General features: G+C 37.1%; 1 protein-coding gene across 1 annotated transcript in view; it reads right to left on the bottom strand.

Annotated features, from left to right (window-relative positions):
• The window catches only part of WDR70 (WD repeat domain 70), a 305,807-nt gene that overhangs the window by 272,937 nt on the left and 14,666 nt on the right, over positions 1-18,204 (bottom strand). Inside the window, exon 5 of the mRNA XM_025923710.2 lies at positions 12,602-12,800. Within this exon, the coding sequence (XP_025779495.2) occupies positions 12,602-12,800 (199 nt within the window). The remainder of the gene's footprint in view (positions 1-12,601; positions 12,801-18,204) is intronic.

Genomic DNA, 18,204 nt, shown 5'->3' with positions numbered 1-18,204 from the left:
TGTGTGTTTTACCATAATAAAAAAAATTGGCATCTGAAAATAAACTCATACCTAAGGTTAAAAAAATAAAAATTAAAAATTAAAAGTAATGAAATAAATTACAAAATAAAATGTACTTTCTCTGTTAAGGAATCCTTCTGTAAAAAAAATAATTAAAAAATATAAAAATAAATAAAATTTTAAAATTTTTAATATTTTATTTTTATCTTAAATTTTCTTTAATGTTTTATTTATTTTTGACAGAGCACAAGTGGGGGAGGGGCAGAGAGAGAGGGAGACAGAGGATCCAAGGGAGGCTCTGCATTGATAGCAGTGAGCTCACTGTGGGGCTTGAACTCATGAACTGTGAGATCATGACCTGAGCTGAAGTTAGATGTTGAACCGACTGAGCCACCTAGGCACCCAAATAAAAAAAAAAATTTTTTTTAAGGAATCCTTGTGTAAAGTTTTATAAAAGTCCATTTCTATACCTCCATTTCCCTTGTGAATATTTCAATGCTTCTCTGTATGAATGAACTTGACAAATACATAGTTGAACTTGACTATATCTTGGCCAAGGCTAGTGTTAATGGAATCTTTCTTTGACAAAATGAACCAAAAAGACTGCAACTCATTTTTGAAGAGAGAACAGTACAGTAACTAAACAGCAAGATGTAACAGACACAAAAGAATTCAAATGAAATTTGTGCATGCTAATATAGTAACCAAATCCTAGGAGTTTAAAGATTGCATTAAATTTAAAATTAAAAATTTTAATCCATAAATTTTATCCAAATCCATAATTTAAATTTTAAATTTAATCCATTTTAAATTTTATTTAAATCCATAAATTTTATGTCTTCTGTTCCTTTGGAGAAAGGGAGCTAAAATGTTTAAGCTAATACATTTACAATGAACAAAATAAAATCAAGTAGAGTCTATGTCATACAATATTAAAGGACTATTCACGATGACTAAAAAAGTTTTTTTAAAGTAAATAATTTGTCATTACTCTAATTGAAAGCACCAAACACTGAATATAAATTTATGCTCACTACAGAGTTATTAATTGGCTCCCCCCCCTCCACATTATCCATCCTTTGTAATGGAAGCACTGAATTTTAGCTACAATCCTGGCTTCCTAAAGGAAATTATTATATTTCTCATGTGAAAGATTAAGTTCAAAATCAGTACCCTTCTTTATCCCTTCTGCCTTCCTGCTGACAAAAATGAAAAAACCATGGCTATAGCTTGAGCATACATCTTGAAGTCCACCTATTGAGGATGGCAGAACAAAAGGAAAGAAGTAACCTAAATCTATGGTACCCTGTACCTGCAAAGTAGTTCTGGTCCATTTTACTGTTGATTGCATTTATGTGAGATAGAAAAAAAAGTCTTCTATCTTGTTTAAGCCATTGTATTTTCCACTTTGTCAGCATCACCCAAATTACATAATACAGAATTCCTCCCTTAACCATGGTTTCACTTTCCTGTTTCAGCTACCCGCAGTCAACCGTGGTCCAGCAGCATATGGTCAGGTCTAATGCAGCCTAACACATTGCAGCATAATGCCTACGTCATTCACTTCACTTCACTTCATCACATAGGCATTTTATCATTTCACATCATCACAAGACAGTGAGTATTTTGGAAGAGACCACATTCACGTAACTCTTATTACAGTATATTGTTATAATTGTTCTACTTTATCATTACTTGCTGTTAATCTCTTACTGTGCCTAATTTATAAACTAAACTTTACACAAATATATATATATATATACATACATACATATATATACACATGTATATAAACATTAAAAAACATTTAAAAACATTAAAAAAAATTTTTAAATAAGGTACAAAAGGTTCCTTTTAGTTTCATTTTTAGATGTTTCTAAATTTTTCTTAACGTTTATTTATTTTTGAGACAGAGAGAGACAGAGCATGAGCAGGGGAGGGTCAGAGAGAGAGGGAGATACAGAATCCAAAGCAGGCTCCAGGCTCTGAGCTGTCAGCACAGAGCCCGACCTGGGGCTCGAACTCACAAACTGTGAGATCATGACCTGAGCCGAAGTCAGACGCCCAACTGACTGAGCCACCCAGGTGCCCCATCATTTTTAGACGTTTTTATTAGAAATCACTTTAAGGGGAGCCTGGGTGGCTCAGTCAGTTAAGCACCCAACTTTGGCTCAGGTCATGATCTCAGTTTGTGGGTTCAAGCCCTGCGTCGAGCTCTGTACTGACAGCTCAGAGCCTGGAGCCTGCTTCTGATTCTATGTCTCCCTATCTCTCTGCTCCTCCCCTGTTCATGCTCTGTCTCTGTCTCTCTCTCTCTCTATCTCTCAAAAATAAATAAACATTTAAAAAAAATTTTTTTAAAGAAACCACGTTAAAATTTTTTAATTCACTCTCTGCTATATATTAAAATAGGTGACCATCATGATAAACAATAGTCACCATTCTAAGGGTTCCAAATACATTTATTCACTCATTAAATCATCTACACAATTCCAGTTAAGTATTTTATTAGTCCTATTTTACAGAGAAGAAAAGACCAAGAGAGGTTAAGTAACTTGCCCAAAGTCACACAGCTTGAAAGTAAAAGCTCCATGAGGCTCCAAAATCCACTCGCTTAATCACTATTCTATACTGCCTCCCTGTATCTATATTTTGTTTCTTTTTATTGTCTGGATTACTATTATAGTACTCCAGTTAACAGCAGAAGCTGGGAGACAACTTAAGTAGCTATTGCTGTTGGAGTGATGCTGGATTCATTAAGGTGGTAGTAATGGAGATGGACAGAAAAGGAGAGATCTGGCTGGAGATAGAGCTAATAAGACTTGGTAATGAATTGGACGTGGGGTAGGAAGGAAAGAGGAATCAATGATGGTGACTAGGTTTTGTGACCTATCCATCAGCAAATGTTTAAAACTCTGCCTCCTATGCTTTATGTAACTTTATTTATGTTACTTGTTGTGGTTTTTTAATGTTTATTTATCTTGAGAGAGAGAGAGACAGTGGGGGAGAAAGGAACAAAGAGACAGAAAGAGAGAGAGAATCCCAAGTAGGCTCCATGCTGTCTGTACAGAGCCCAACACAGGGCTCAATGTCACAAACTGTAAGATCATCATCGGCTGAGCCAAAATCAAGAGTCAGATGCTTAACCAACTGAGCCACCCAGGGGTCCCTATGTTCCTTGCTTTTCTATTTTCCTTCATTCTTCCTAACTTATGCTTTCTTATAGCATTTCACTTCATTAAGTCCTTTTTGGAACAAGTTAAGATACAAATTTACTCATAATACTTAAGATTTATTTTATATTCATGTTCAATATTCTGTTTGGAGTTTTTTTTCCCTCTATCTGTTCTACTTTTTAAGTTAAGATCTTAATCGGCTTACAATGAAAGAATGTTAACTGATGTAACCCCATTGTTTGTTTTTTTTTTTTTAATGTTTATTTTTGGGAGAGACACAGACAGACAGTGAGCAGAGGAGGGGCAGAGAGAAAGGAAGACACAGTATCTGAAGCAGGCTCCAGGCTCTGAGCTGTCAGCACAGAACCTGATGCAGGGTTAGAACCCACCAACTGTGAGATCATGACCTGAGCTGAAGTCTGATGCTTAACTGACTAGCCACCTAGGCGCCACTCCATTATTTGTTTTCAATCACAGATACAACTTATGATCAATATGGAAACTAGAAAAGAATACAAAACTATGCAGCAGAGAAAAACAAACAAACAAACATTATCCTCAGGTCCAACAATCCAGAAACAAGCAATGGAAATACTTTGTTCCATACATATGTATCATTTAAATTTCTGAAATCATACTGTCTAGACACTTTTACATCTTTTCATGGTGCTACTGAAAACTCTTACTAAACACATTTAATGGCTGCATAATATTTTATGACTACACAACAATTTACTTGTCATTCCTCCTGTTATTAGACATGTATTCACATTATTTCTAATTATTCTAATATTTCATATATATCTATCATTTTCAAACATTTTTAGACATGGAATCTTTCTGACTAGAGAAAGCTCTGAGCAAGCCCAACACAACATAAACGTAACACTTTTTTCGATAAATTATAAAATTTACTTATATTTTGCCTTTAAAAGCCAGAACAAATTTCACTTTCTGGAAAGTCAGCTTATCAGAAATATATGAAGTACACTTAAGATAAGGAAGTCAGTTTCCTGGTACCACCAATGATATGGACATGCTCTCATGAGTTCTCTCAAATGAAAACAGATGAGAGAGCCAATATCACCACCTATCACTCTCAGATAATGTTCCATGGAACACATTCTGAAAAATCACTATTATAAATAGTACTGTGATAAACATCTTTGGGCATGAAGCTTTTTCCAAATTTCCTCAGGATAGAATCCCAGAAGTAGTATTACTGAGATTAAAGGAAATAACATTTTTAAGGCTCTCGATATGTAGTAATTGAGTTTCAATAATAAAAACAGCTATTAGAGCTACTGGCCAGTTCCTAGCCTATTTACCTGTTCACAGTCCTTCAAAGACTATGATGGTTATGATTTAATAAGTATAATTCAAGGTAGTCACAAAAAGATATAAAAATGGATATGATACAAAAGGCCAGGCACTTACCATCGCTCTCATGTCATTCTCAAAAGCAGCTAACAGTAACACTTCTTTTTTTTTTTTTTTTTCAATGTTTATTTATTTTTGGGACAGAGAGAGACAGAGCATGAACGGGGGAGGGGCAGAGAGAGAGGGAGACACAGAATCGGAAACAGGCTCCAGGCTCTGAGCCATCAGCCCAGAGCCTGACACGGGGCTCGAACTCACGGACCGCGAGATCGTGACCTGGCTGAAGTCGGACGCTCAACCGACTGCGCCACCCAGGTGCCCCAACAATAACACTTCTAAAGACATCAACCACCACATATTACAGAAGAAATATTTTTCACAAAATAATAATCAAAATAAATATTACTTCTTGGTTATTTGGGAGCAAGAATATTCTTACAAGTCTTATATGAAAACTTCAAAGTGGCTTCACTGTCACAGACAAACAAGGCAGCAATTCCATATCCTTCTTTTTGAGAAACATTACTTTGTAAGCAATATCCCATGTCCTTAAATATCCATGACACATGATACAGATCACAACTTACAGAGGGACCCTAACATAGTTAACCTATTTAAGCAAGCAGCCACAGCAGGTTGGGAAGTGGCGCTGCCACAGGTGGACCGGGAAGAGGCCTACCTGTGCAGCCTTTTGTTACAACACAGATTGCAGATGTTGAGACAGGATCCACCCCAGTCCTACTGAATCCATCTCCAGATTACAAAGCCTAAGCATACTTAATTTTTAATTGTACCAAAGATGATTCTTACATTCAGAGTAAGAACCACTGGGTTAAAAAAAAAAAAAAAAAAAGGTTATGTTAAAAATATTTTTCCATTACTTTCAATAATACTTACTGAAATATTTAGCCAGTCAAGTATGTGAACTTGGCTGCTTTCCTACTAAGTAGAATGTCTCTCTAAAAAGCCACAGTGCTTTGCAAGTTTCTGAGCAACAAAATAATCAAATTGTATTCAGGAATCCCCAGATGGAGTCCTGCCTGCTGTAGTGGTTTATTTTCCCTCATTTAGGGAATGAGTACTATTATTTGCAACGTGACTCGTGTTACAAATAGTTTAATCTTGAAGCAGCGAGGAAAAGGATTGAACAGAAGATCCTAAAGGCAAAGAGACAAGTGGCTTCAGCAAAAGTTTAAATGGGAGAAAATGAAAGCCTGAGTTTGATCGCAGAAGATGAATTTAGAACACTGTTGGAGCTTAAACATGGACATGTTTCATGAGTCATTAGAAAGCTGGAACTGAGGAGCCCCTGGTTGGCTCAGTGAGTTAAGCATCCTTCAACTCAAGTCATGATCTTGCAATTCATGAGTTCGAGCCTCATGTTGGGCTCTCTGCTGTCAGCTCAGAGCCCACTTCGGATCCTCTGTTTCTCTCTCTCTCTCTTTCCCTCTCGCCCACTGGCTCTCACTCTCTCTCTCAAAAATAAACATTAAAAGAAAGAAAGAAAGGAAGGAAGAGAAAGAAAGCAAGCTGGATCTGAAGTTCAAATGAGATGATGCAATGCTTCCAGCTGCTCTGAGTGAATAGTAGTCATGAGGTAAGAAAATGTAAGATATAAGAAACTTCACCCAGGGGCACCTGGGTGGCTGGCTGGTTAAGCGTCTGACTCTTGGTTTCGGCTCAGGTCATGATCTTTCAGCTTCTTAGTTTCAAGCCCCACATCGGGCTCTGTGCTGGCAGCACAGAGCCTGCTTGGGATCATCTCTCCCCTTCTCTCTGCCCCTCCCCCACACGCACTGCTTCTGTCTTTCTCAAAATAAACTTTATTAAAAAAAAAAACTTCACCCAGGTCAAACATGAAATGGTAAGGCAAGCAAGGACAAGTCCTCAGGGAATGCTTATTACTGGGGACATGTGAGGAAATAATGAAAGTTTTGAAAGAGACTTTCTAGAAATGCAAGCACCATTGGAACAGGGATTTTTTGGCTTTATTCACTGTTATATCCCCAACACCTGAAAAGTACCTGACTCATAAAAAGTGCTCAATAAATATCTGTTGAATAAAACAAAGGGAGAGGCAGCAAACCAATAGTATAAAGAAATAGCAAAGAGTTTCAAGAAAGAAGAAATCAACACTGTCCAATATTGCAGAGGTACAGAATGAGAATGAAGAAAGGGCCTTTGGATTTAGATATTTTGACTTTGTCTGTGAGGACAGTGTCTTAACAGAAAAGATTTCCAGAGAAAATGTGGTAACAAAGCAAAAGTAGCAATACAGCTACTACTTTTGAAACATTTGGTGAGAAAGAGGAAATTAGACAGTAGCTTGTAGGGAAAACGGAATTAAAGAAAGATTTTAGTATGCTTGCAAGCTTAGAGCCAACAGCTAGTAGAAAGGAAAAGGATGAAAACACAAAAAGAAACAAAAGGCACAAAAGATTGGTGATGATGAAACCAAGTATGGGCAAAAAAAGGAGAGGAAGTCAAGGAAAGGAGGGAAAATTCTGGTATGTCCCAAACCGTTAAAATATAACTAGCATTTTGATATATAAAACAATCTCCTGGGTGGCTCAGTCGGTTGAGCATCTGACTCTTGATTTGGCTCAGGTCATGATCCCAGGGTCATGGGATCAAGCCCAGTATCAGGTTCCAAACTGAGCTTGGAGGCTGCTCAGGATTCTTTCTCTCTCTCTCTCTCTCTCTCTCTCTCTCTCTCTCTCTCTCTCTCTCTCCCCTCCCTCCCTCCCTCTCTCTCTCTCTCTCTCTGCCCCTGTCCCCTGCTCTCTCTCTAATAAATAAATAAAAATAAATAAATAAATAAAACAATCTCCTATAATTTTGCTTAGCATTACTCCAAACTGATTTCCTAAAGGAACTAAATTCAGTTTCTAAATCAACAAAGAATTACTAGGGCCGAATTCCAAACAACCATAAAAACAAGATTTCTTCAAAGGCCTGAAACATTTGAACTCAATGTTGAAACATACGCCAAACATTGCTATGCAAATAATGTAAAATAAATCATGCTAATTTGTCTGGCTAGATCCTACAACATTCACATTCAAGACAGTAATCAGCAGATTTTCCTTTGCCTATGATCCCTGACTCTAGAGGCTGCCAAAATCCCACATATCAAATACAACATAAGTTGTAGTCAAAAAGTCGTGTTCTCACTCAGAACCCAAAAAACAGCCTAAGGTTGCCCCCCTTCTACTACTATTAAACCACAGTCTGAAAACTGAAGGACTCAATTCAAAGCCAATATAATTTATCCAAATCTAGGAAGGCCACTGCAAAGCCACATTCACATTTGCAAATTTCCAAGCTGGCTGCTTTATCCACCATCTCTGCCCTAGCCTTGGAAATGTTAGTTATGATAGACACCCAAAAGACATTTTTCTTCTTGGAAAAGAAACAAGGAATCTCCCACTCTTATCTCCCTTTCAAAAGTTTAATCAGTTAACAATGCGAATAAACTTTGCATTATCAATTAGTGCACACTTTAAGGCTGTTATTGGTACACTTATCCACAGCCTTGCTTTGACCTGCATATTATCAGCATTTTCTTTTACTATATTTGCAAAGAAAAAAAAGGTACACCATAAAAAGACTTAATAATTTTCTTTCAAGAGATGTGACGTGTATAATCTTATAAAAAACCAGAAAACTAAAAAACAAACAAAAACAAACAGAAAACTGTTATTCAGTCCCCTGATACGCTTTAATTACAGCCATGAAAGGCTAAAGCTTACAGACAAGCTTCTGAGTCCCACACCTTGACATGCTTTTTACTTCTTTGCCCAGCTGCACTTCAGGCTTACTCGCACATCAATTCCATGTCAAAAGTTTGGCCTTCTTTATCAACTTTCCATTCTAGGCAAGTTGACTTTCGCATCATCTGGAATCTAACCTTGTATATATTGCCTGTGTTCCTGCCATTTACTCTTCACAGACAATATGTGGCCTATGTGCACATGTCCATCAAAATGTAACCCTCTACAAGGTTCATTCAAATTCCACATCTTCCAGAAAGGTGCTCTTCTCCGTACTGATCTCTACATTTGTTCTCAGCAGCCTTATCTTTCCACCTCCCCCTTATGAGAAAACTCAGCCAGGTGCTATTCATATGACATTTCACCACCATATCATATACTTGCATACATTTGAGCCCTCACTATAGCAATTTTTTTCTTACTCAGAACACCCTTCTTTTTTCCATTCTCTGTTCTCCAGCTTCTTGTCAGCCTTGCAAACCTGTGTTAACCAGCTGAGGCTACGATAACAAAATACCACAAACTACATGTCTTAAATATCAGAAGTTTATTTTCTCATCATTCTGGAAGCTAGAAGTCCAAGACCAAGGTGTCGGCAAATTTGATTTCTGTTGAGAGCTTTCCTCCTGGATTTTAGATGCCTACCTTCTTGCTTTGTTATATGCAGACCTGGTTCTCTGGTGTCTCTCTTCTCTTTTTTCCTCTTATTTTATAAAAAAAAAATTTTATAGAGAGAGCATGAGTGGAGGATAGAGGCAGAGGGGGAGGGGAGGGGTGGGAGAGGTGGGGGGGAGAGAGAGGGGGAGGGAGAGAGAGAGACAGAGAGAGAGAGAGAGAGAGAGAGAGAGAGAGAGAATATGAATATTTCAAGCAGGCTCCATGCTTGGCACAGAGCCTGACATGGGGCTCAGTCCCATGACCCTGAGATCATGACCTGAGCCAAAACCAAGAGTCGGACGCTCAAATGACTGGGCCACCCAGGTGCCCCAGTGTCTCTCTTCTCATAAGCACACTAATCCTATAACATCAGGGTCTACCCATATGACCTATAATTTAACATTAATTACTTCCAAAGAGTCTCACCTCCGAATGCCACACTGGGGGTTAGGGCTTCAACATATGAATCCTGAGGGCACACAAACATTCACTACACAATATTCTCACATTTCATGATCAACCTAATTATTACCTACTCTGTGAACTACCCAAAATAATTAAGCATATCTTTCTCATGTCCATAGCATATTGTGACCTAGATGTGACCTTCTTATTGCTTCTGATTTATCTTTGTGTGCTTGAAAAGAAAATGTTAGATAAGGATTCTATATATATATATATATATATATAGAGAGAGAGAGAGAGAGAGAGAGAGAGAGAGAGGAGGGAGAGATGTGTATGTATAAATGTATATATATATATATATATACATTTATATTGTCCGGTACTATACTCTTACTAATTGTCTTAACAATTTCTGAATCTCCCATTATGACTGTAGATTTGTCTATTCCTCCTTATAATTCTGTCAATTTTTGCTTTGAATATATTGTGTTAAATTCATGGAGATTAAGAAAGGCCAAATTTTCCTAGAGAATAAACTTTTCCTTTTAGCATTAAGTAATGACACTCATTTTGCTACTTTGACTAATTATGACATAAAGATTATTTTGTGTTACATTAGTTTTATAAGACTAATCAGTTATCTTTTGGTTAGTATTTTCCTGCTATAGTCACGGAGCAGAGAGACATGGAGCCCAACACAGGGCTTGAACTCACAACCCTGAGATCAAGACCTGAGCTGAGATCAAGAGTTGGACACATTATTATCCAACTGAACCACCCAGGCGCCCCTATTCCTTTCTTTCAACCTTTCTATGCCAGTACATTTTAGGTCTATCACTCATAAACAGAATATATCTAAATTTTTTAAATCTAATCTGAGAAATTTAAGTGGCAAGTTGAGTCCACTTACATCTACTGTGAATACTGATATACTTGCATTCACGCCTACCACCTTATTTTGTGATCTCTATTTACTAAGATTTTCCTCTACTTCATGTTTCTCCTTTGCTGTCTTTAACTGCAACGATTGAGTTGTCTTCAAAGGCATATCAAGAGCATTGCAGTGGAAGTGGTGCAGACAATAAGGGGGTGCATTGTCTGTAAAGAACCTTAAAACAATATTAAAATCAACCGAAGATGAGTCTGTTTTCCATTATCACCATTTGCTGGCAGTTCTAAAAATGTCAGTTCAGAAATGTGTTTTTTGTTGCTTTTTACTATGATTAGTGCTGAGTTTTGATAATATATAAGTCTCAAATTAGCAAATTTTTATTATTTCAATAAGCATTATGCTATACATGCAGTTGATTTAGAGAACTCCCAGTTACACAGTCTGTACCACATACATACGCATACATACTCATGTACTTATGTTTACAGATAACGTTGAGTGGTTCAGAATCATTCAAGCTTACTTTAAGGGTAGTTTCATATCTCCAATCCTTGTTGTCTACACATTTCTGCATTTAAACAGCAGATTCAAAACAAAGTGATATATTAAAACAAAGAAATAATACTTGAGTATCTTCCATTCTGTTATTCTTTGAGGAAAAATAAAAGATGGGAGACTAGGTTGGCAGAAGAATCCAAAAGAGGAATGCTTGAACACCTGAATTGTTTTCACCAAAAACATTCTAAAGCAGATAATTTGATGATAATATTTACCATAACGTAGCCATTTTCTGATTTTTATGGAAGAAATCTTTAGAAGTTTTTATCAAATGTATTAGAAAATGGTATTTTTTCTAGAAAAGACATTTTAGTGAAACCAGGTATTTTTTAAAAGCCACTAGAATTGATATCAAGATAAAAAGAGATATGGTCAACACTGCAGTTTCAGAAATCTATTATAAAACACAATTTTTAATAAAACTGCCAAATTTATCCTTATGTGCCTCTTTTTTTTCATTTCACATACATGTGCACAGACACACGTGTATGTGTGCACGTGTATATATACATACATCTGTCATTTCATGAGAAAAAAACTTTTCAAAATTAAAAGTTTTCTTTGATCAACTATGAATAAATATAGATTGACAAATTTTGTATACTGGGTACTGAACAAGAATATGCAAAGAATGCCCATTTTGTGAAGTCACTGACAGATTTGCAAAAGTTGTTCCTTTTCTGACCATCATTTGTTTCATCTCATAATCATTACTGAAAATAACCTGTCAGAGGATGACATTAAAAAATTATCCACTCCAGGTGTCAAATACATAAAGTAAACCAGTGGTTTTCTTTATGTTTTCTTTTACCATTTTGGAGGTTATACAATTTGTTTCTATTCTTTGGGTAACTACTCTTAAATTTTTAACTTGCATACTTGACTTAACCTAATCTGATGTTAACAAATATCTCTAGCTTCCTCCCAAATAATACAAGGACTTCAAAATGAATGAACTTGGGGCGCCTGGGTGGCGCAGTCGGTTAAGCGTCCGACTTCAGCCAGGTCACGATCTCGCGGTCCGTGAGTTCGAGCCCCGCGTCAGGCTCTGGGCTGATGGCTCAGAGCCTGGAGCCTGTTTCCCATTCTGTGTCTCCCTCTCTCTCTGCCCCTCCCCCGTTCATGCTCTGTCTCTCTCTGTCCCAAAAATAAATAAACGTTGAAAAAAAAAATGTGAAGTCAAAATGAATGAACTGATTCTACTCTCCCATCTTCCATATTATTGTTTACAATAATTTGAGATCTACTTTGTTTTTATATCCCCCCAAATTTATTCACTATCATTATGTACACTCAATGTTTATGTATATTTAACAAAATTGTATTCCTTTTTTTTTAACTTTATTTATTTTGGGAGAGCGTGAGCGCATGCATGCACACAAGCAAGGGTGGGGCAGAGAGAGAGAACGCGCAAGAGAATCCCAAGCAGACTCCTGACTGCCAGCATGGAGCCCAACGCAGGGCTCAACCCCACAAACTGTGAGATCGTGACCGACATCAAGAGTTGGACGCTTTACCCACTGGACCACCAGGTGCCCATTAATTCCTTTTTAACACATTGCTTCTTATTGTCCATTTATTATTTTTGAGTAACACTGCCTTGTTCCTGAAGTACATCGTTTCAAGTTCTTTCAACAAGGGCTATCAGTAGTACACTCAAAACTATTCCTTATTTCCTCTCGCGCGTGAATTAACAATTAGCAGGGAACTGATCTCTACGCTATTCCAATGAATTGGTAAATTACTACTGAAATACTTACTTCCTCCTCCTCTGAATCACCGTCATCATCATCATCATCATCTTCGGCATCTTCATAAAGAGGTGGAGGTAAAGGACCAACGATATCTTCCTCAATATGATTACCTGGTTCTTTCATCATTTTAAGAGGTAAAGGAGGGCCAATTAACTCATCATCAGAAGAACCAGAACTCTCTCCACTTTCACTGCTGCTTGTATCCCTGAAAATACAGAAACAGAAACTCTTTGCCTCTACTGCGACAAAGAACACTCTAGAGATAGTACTGATTTCCCAGGAAACTCTGCCTCTCCTTTTAACAACTTTTATTTTAATTAATTAATTAATGTGTAGTTTGTTAAAATTGTAATTCAGACATTAAATGTGTAACTCAGGTATTATTTTATCTTAAGAAAGTAAAAGTTTCTTTTATCTACTTACCCTAAACATAAAGTCAGAGTTAAAGGTCACAGCAATTATGTTACGGGCCCCTGAGATAATCCTCACTCACGAAGAGCCAGCAGAACTGGGATGTGGGAAAAAACTACAAACTACTATATCCATAAGAAAGAAAACCACTGAGGTAACCAATCCCTCTGTTTCCTATATCTGAATCCAATCACTGTTTTTACCACAGGAGCAAATAAAGGCAGCCATGTAAGAAAGTTAGTATTACTCCCATAAGGTTTCAATATATTTTCTGAAACACAAATTGTTTCCCAATTTTTATTCAAATTTATTGAGTTGCTAAAATGTTTTATGTAGCATCCCTGGATTCTAAAACTATCTTACTGTAAGGAGCATCACACTGATTCTCAAGGTGTTTTTCTACCCAGCACACCGGAGGACCATTACGCAGTTGCATTGAGGTCTTTATCACGCACCTCTAGGCATTCTGAAATCCACCACCATCCACCATATGCCTCCACTTCCCATCCCATCCCAAAGCGTTGAGAATTGTGTTCATAATTGTGTGCATTAATCTATCAAATATTTTATAAAACTCAAAGTATTATTGCCCTCTAATAAAGTATTTCTATTTGTAAGCTCCATGAAAACAGAAATTTCTGTGTGTTGTGTTCATTGCTGTCTCTAGCACCTAAATGAGGCCTGACGTAATTAACAGGCACTCAATATCCACTGAAGAAAAAAAAATGTGATTTTTCTTTTTATTTTCATCTAAGATCAATATTGAGGGCAATACATACTTAAACACTTATCCACATACAAAGACAGGAGCAAGCAAACCTCCACGAAGAGCTTCTCTTTGTTTTTGCAATGGTTTAGCTCGTGGTTCTCCAGCCCTACAGGCCTTCGTTCAAACCATATAGGTTAAGCTTGGTCCAGCATGAGGGTCTTTGCACTTGCAGTTCCCTCTGCTGGAACTGATCATTAAATGGCCTCTTTCTCATCTTTCAGGTCTCGTCCCATGTCACCTCCTCAAAGAGGCTTTAATGCCCCCCCCTTTCTTAATCTTCAAACACATCCCTATCAGTCACTATTATCTTCATTCTCTTAGTTTATCTTTATTAAATACCTCACTAAGTTATCTTATTTGATTGGTTACTCAGTTGTTTACAATCTGTTATCCATCTCCTCAAATATCCCAACAATATGAGCTCAGAGATCTCATCTGACTCCCTAATTGCTGTATCCCCAGTGCCGAAACCAGTGCCTAACCCACAATAGATGTTCAATAAATAACAGCTGGATGACTGAATACATTTTTATTAAAGTAGTCACACTCCAAAATTTTCTCCCTTGTGATTAAAATCACAAATTCCCAACTGTACTAGTTTAGAAGTCGCAGACTTTCTTAATGCAAAATTATTCAGAGCACAGAGAGCTCTAACTAAACTGTTAATCTTTAGCACCAATGCTTTAACTGAATTAACTAGTTCAGAAGCAAGCACTGAACTGACAACTACATGAAGCCATGTTGATTCCATGGCTGATTATGCAGTCCTCGTACCCACATGAAACTAGATGGAATGTATCAGCTTCTATGCAGCTTCTAAGTCCATTTCTGTCTTTTTGCTTCTAATATACACAAGGCAAAAAAATAAACTATTTTAACATATTTTCAATTTCTGAAAAACAAAGTCTGTAAAATTATGCCCAAAAATGTCCGTGACAGAAAACAGAGCACATTCCATGTTTAAAATATGCCTTGACTCAATGTGGTGCCAAAATATGAACCAGATCCTGAGAAACAATATGCATCTGATGAGAAAACAGAGGAGTCAAAACCTAACATTTTTCTCAGCTGACTTTTTAAAAGAGAGCTTAGCTAAGCATTAAATAAGATGTGTAAGTATACGATTTCAGTTTAGAAATTAAATTCATAAGCAAAATTCATTATTTCTGGTACTAATTTCTTTAGAGAAAATGTAAATGTCTGAATGATTCCTATCTTACAAATTATGAGTACATCAATATTTCTCTCCTATCCTGCAGCTATATTTCATTGAATAAATCACATATTTCTTCCCAGTATTTGATTTTGAAGGGCAACTTACATTCATATACTATTTCTTTAAAGCCAAAAAAAAGGGGGTAGTCTTAGGGACGCCTGGATGGCTCAGTCAGTTGAGTGTCCAACTCTTGATTTCAGCTCAGGTCATGATCCCAGGGTTGTGGGATCGAGCTCCACATGAGGCTCTATGCTGAGTGTGGAGCCTGCTTGGGATTCTCTCTCTCCCTCTCTTTCTTTCTCTCTCTCACCTTCAGCCACTCTCCCCTGCTTGCACATGCTCTCACCCTCTCTCTCTCTCTCAAATTAAAACAAATGTTTTTAATTTATTTTTTTAAGTTTATTTATTTTGGGAAAGAGAGAGTGTGAGCAAGAGAGGGTTAGAGAGAGAGGGAGAGAGAATCCCAAGCAAGCTCCACACTGTCAGTGTAGAGCCAATGCAGAACTCCAACTCACAAACTGTGAGATCACGACCTGGGCTGAAATCAAGAGGTGCTTAACCAACTGAGCCACCCAGGCACCTACCAAAAACTTAAAAATTTTTTTAAGAAGTGGTAGTCTTAAATGACTACCTTCCTCTAAAACAAATTTTAACAACATTGTAGATTTTTTAAAAAATTATTTGGGGGCGCTTGGGTGGCTCAGTCGGTTAAGTGTCCAACTCTTGATCTCAGCTCAGATTTGATCTCAGGGTCATGAGTTCAAGCCCTGCATTGGGCTCTGTGTTAAATGTGAAGACTACTTAAAAAAATAATAATAATGAATAAAAAATAAAAATGGTTAAAGGACTTCAATAGTTATTTCTCCAAAGAAGATATATAAATGGCCAATAAGCACATGAAAAAATGCTCAAAACCTTTAGACATTAGGGAAATGAAAATAAAAACTACATGATACCAATTCACACCTACTAGGATGACTATATTAAAAACATAACAAAACAAAATGGAAAATAACTAATGACAAGAATGTGAAAAAATTGGAACCCTCGTACATTGCTGACAGGAATATAAAATGGTGCAACCACATTGTAAAACAGTTAGGCAATTCCTCATAAAGAAAGTTAAACAGGGGTGCCTGGCTGGCTCAGTCAGAGGAGCATGCGACTCTTGACCTCATGATCGTGAGTTCGAACCCCATGTTGGATGTAGAGATTACTTAAATAAGGGCACGTGGCTGGCTCAGTCAGTGGAGAGCACGTGACTTGATCTTGGGGTACTTAGGTTCAAGCACTATGTTGGGTATAAAGATTACTTAAAAATACTGGGGCACCTGGGTGGCTCAGTCAGTTGAGCATCCAACTTCGGCTCAGGTCATGACCTCACGGTTTGTGAGTTTGAGCCCCATGTTGGGCTCTGTGCTGACAGCTCAAGGCTTGGAACCTGCTTCGGATTCTGTGTCTCCCTCTCTCCCTGACCCTCCCCTGCTCATGCTCTGTCTCTCTGTCTCTCAATAATAAATAAACATTAAATATATATATATACATAACTTAAAAATATTTTTAAAAATGAATCTTAAAAAGTGAATAAAAATTTAAAAAAAAAGAAAGTTAAACATAAAATCACCATATAACCCATAAATTCCACTCCTAGGTATATACCAAAAAGAATTAAAAGCAAAGACTCAAAAACATACGCTTGTACACCTATGTTCATTACATTCACAAAACTCAAAAGGTGGAAACCCAAAAATAGTCAGTAACACATGAATGGATAAACAAATTGTGATATATACATACAATGGAATACTATTTAACCATTTAAAGGAATGAAGTTCTGATACAAGAACTTTGAAAACATCATCCAAAGTGAAAGAAGCCAGATATGAAAGGAAAACAGTGTATAATTCCACTTATATGAAATATCTAGAACAGGTAAATTTCAAGGAGACAGAAAGTATATCAGAGGCTATCAGTGGCTAAGAGGAGAGAACAGTGAGAAATCATTGGTTAATGGTCAAATTTCTGCTTGGTGTGTAAAAAAATTTGGAAATAGAAAGTTGCCACAGTAGAAAAAAATCAAGACAATGGTAAAAGGTTACAATTTAGAAATATGAAGGTAAATAAAAGATGAAAAACAAAAAAAATTTAAGTAGTTTTTTTCTGGAAAGTAAGAATCATGAACAGGGAAAAACAATGTTTGATTTCATAATGTGTATAAATTCTTTGACAAAAATTTAAAAGATCAGTGGTTGTTGGGAATTAGGGGGAGGAAGGAATGAAAAGGTAGCGCACAGAGGATGTTTAAGTCACTGAAACTACTCTGATATATAATGGTAGCTACATGTCATTACATATGTGTCCAAACCTACAGAATGTACAACCTCAAAGACTGAACTCTCATGTAACTATGGATTCTGAGTGATGATGATGTGTCAGCATGGGGTCATCAATTGTAACAAATGTATTGCTCTGGTAGGGGGGTGTTGATGATGAGGGAGGTAGGAGGACAGGAGCTATATGGAAAAAAAATCTCTGTACCTTCTGCTCAATTTGCTATGAGCCTAAAACTAATCTAAAAAATAAGGCCTTGGGGAGCCTGGATGGCTCAGTCGGTTAAGCATCTGACTTCGGCTTAGGTCATGACCTCACTGCTTGTGGGTTCCAGCCCTGTGTCTGGTTCTATGCTGACAGCTCAGAGCCCGGAGCCTGCTTCGGATTCTGTGTTACCCTCTCTCTGCCCTTCCCCCACTCATGCTCTGTCTCTGTCTCTCTCTCTCAAAAATAAACATTAAAAATTTTTTTTAATTAAAAAATAAATAAAATAAAAACTAAATCCTATTAAAATTAAAAATAAAGGGACAGGGAAAATTGATTAGCCATATGGAGGAGAAAATAAAATTGGATTACAACTTCACATTACTCACAAAAAGCAATTCTGGATTGATTAAAGACATAAATGTTAAATACAAAACTTGAGAACTTCAAGAAAAACATAGGAAGTTTTCTTTATGATCTCAGAGCAAAGACTCATTTCTTCTTTCTTTTTTTTAAGTTTATTTATTTACTTTGGGGGAGAGAGAGTGCGTGTGCAGGAGCACGAGAAGGAGAGGGGCAGAGAGAGAAAGGGAGAGAAAATCCCAAGCAGGCTCCATGCTCAGCAGCTCAGCACAGAGCCTGACACAGGGCTTGATCCCACAACCGCAAGATCATGAC

This window comes from Puma concolor, chromosome A1 (assembly GCF_028749965.1).
Source record: "Puma concolor isolate L17-30 chromosome A1, mPumCon1.1.hap2, whole genome shotgun sequence".
Classification (NCBI taxonomy): domain Eukaryota; kingdom Metazoa; phylum Chordata; class Mammalia; order Carnivora; family Felidae; genus Puma; species Puma concolor.
The sequence above is the reverse complement of the archived record's forward strand: the minus strand, read 5'-3'. Positions and strand labels throughout refer to the sequence as shown.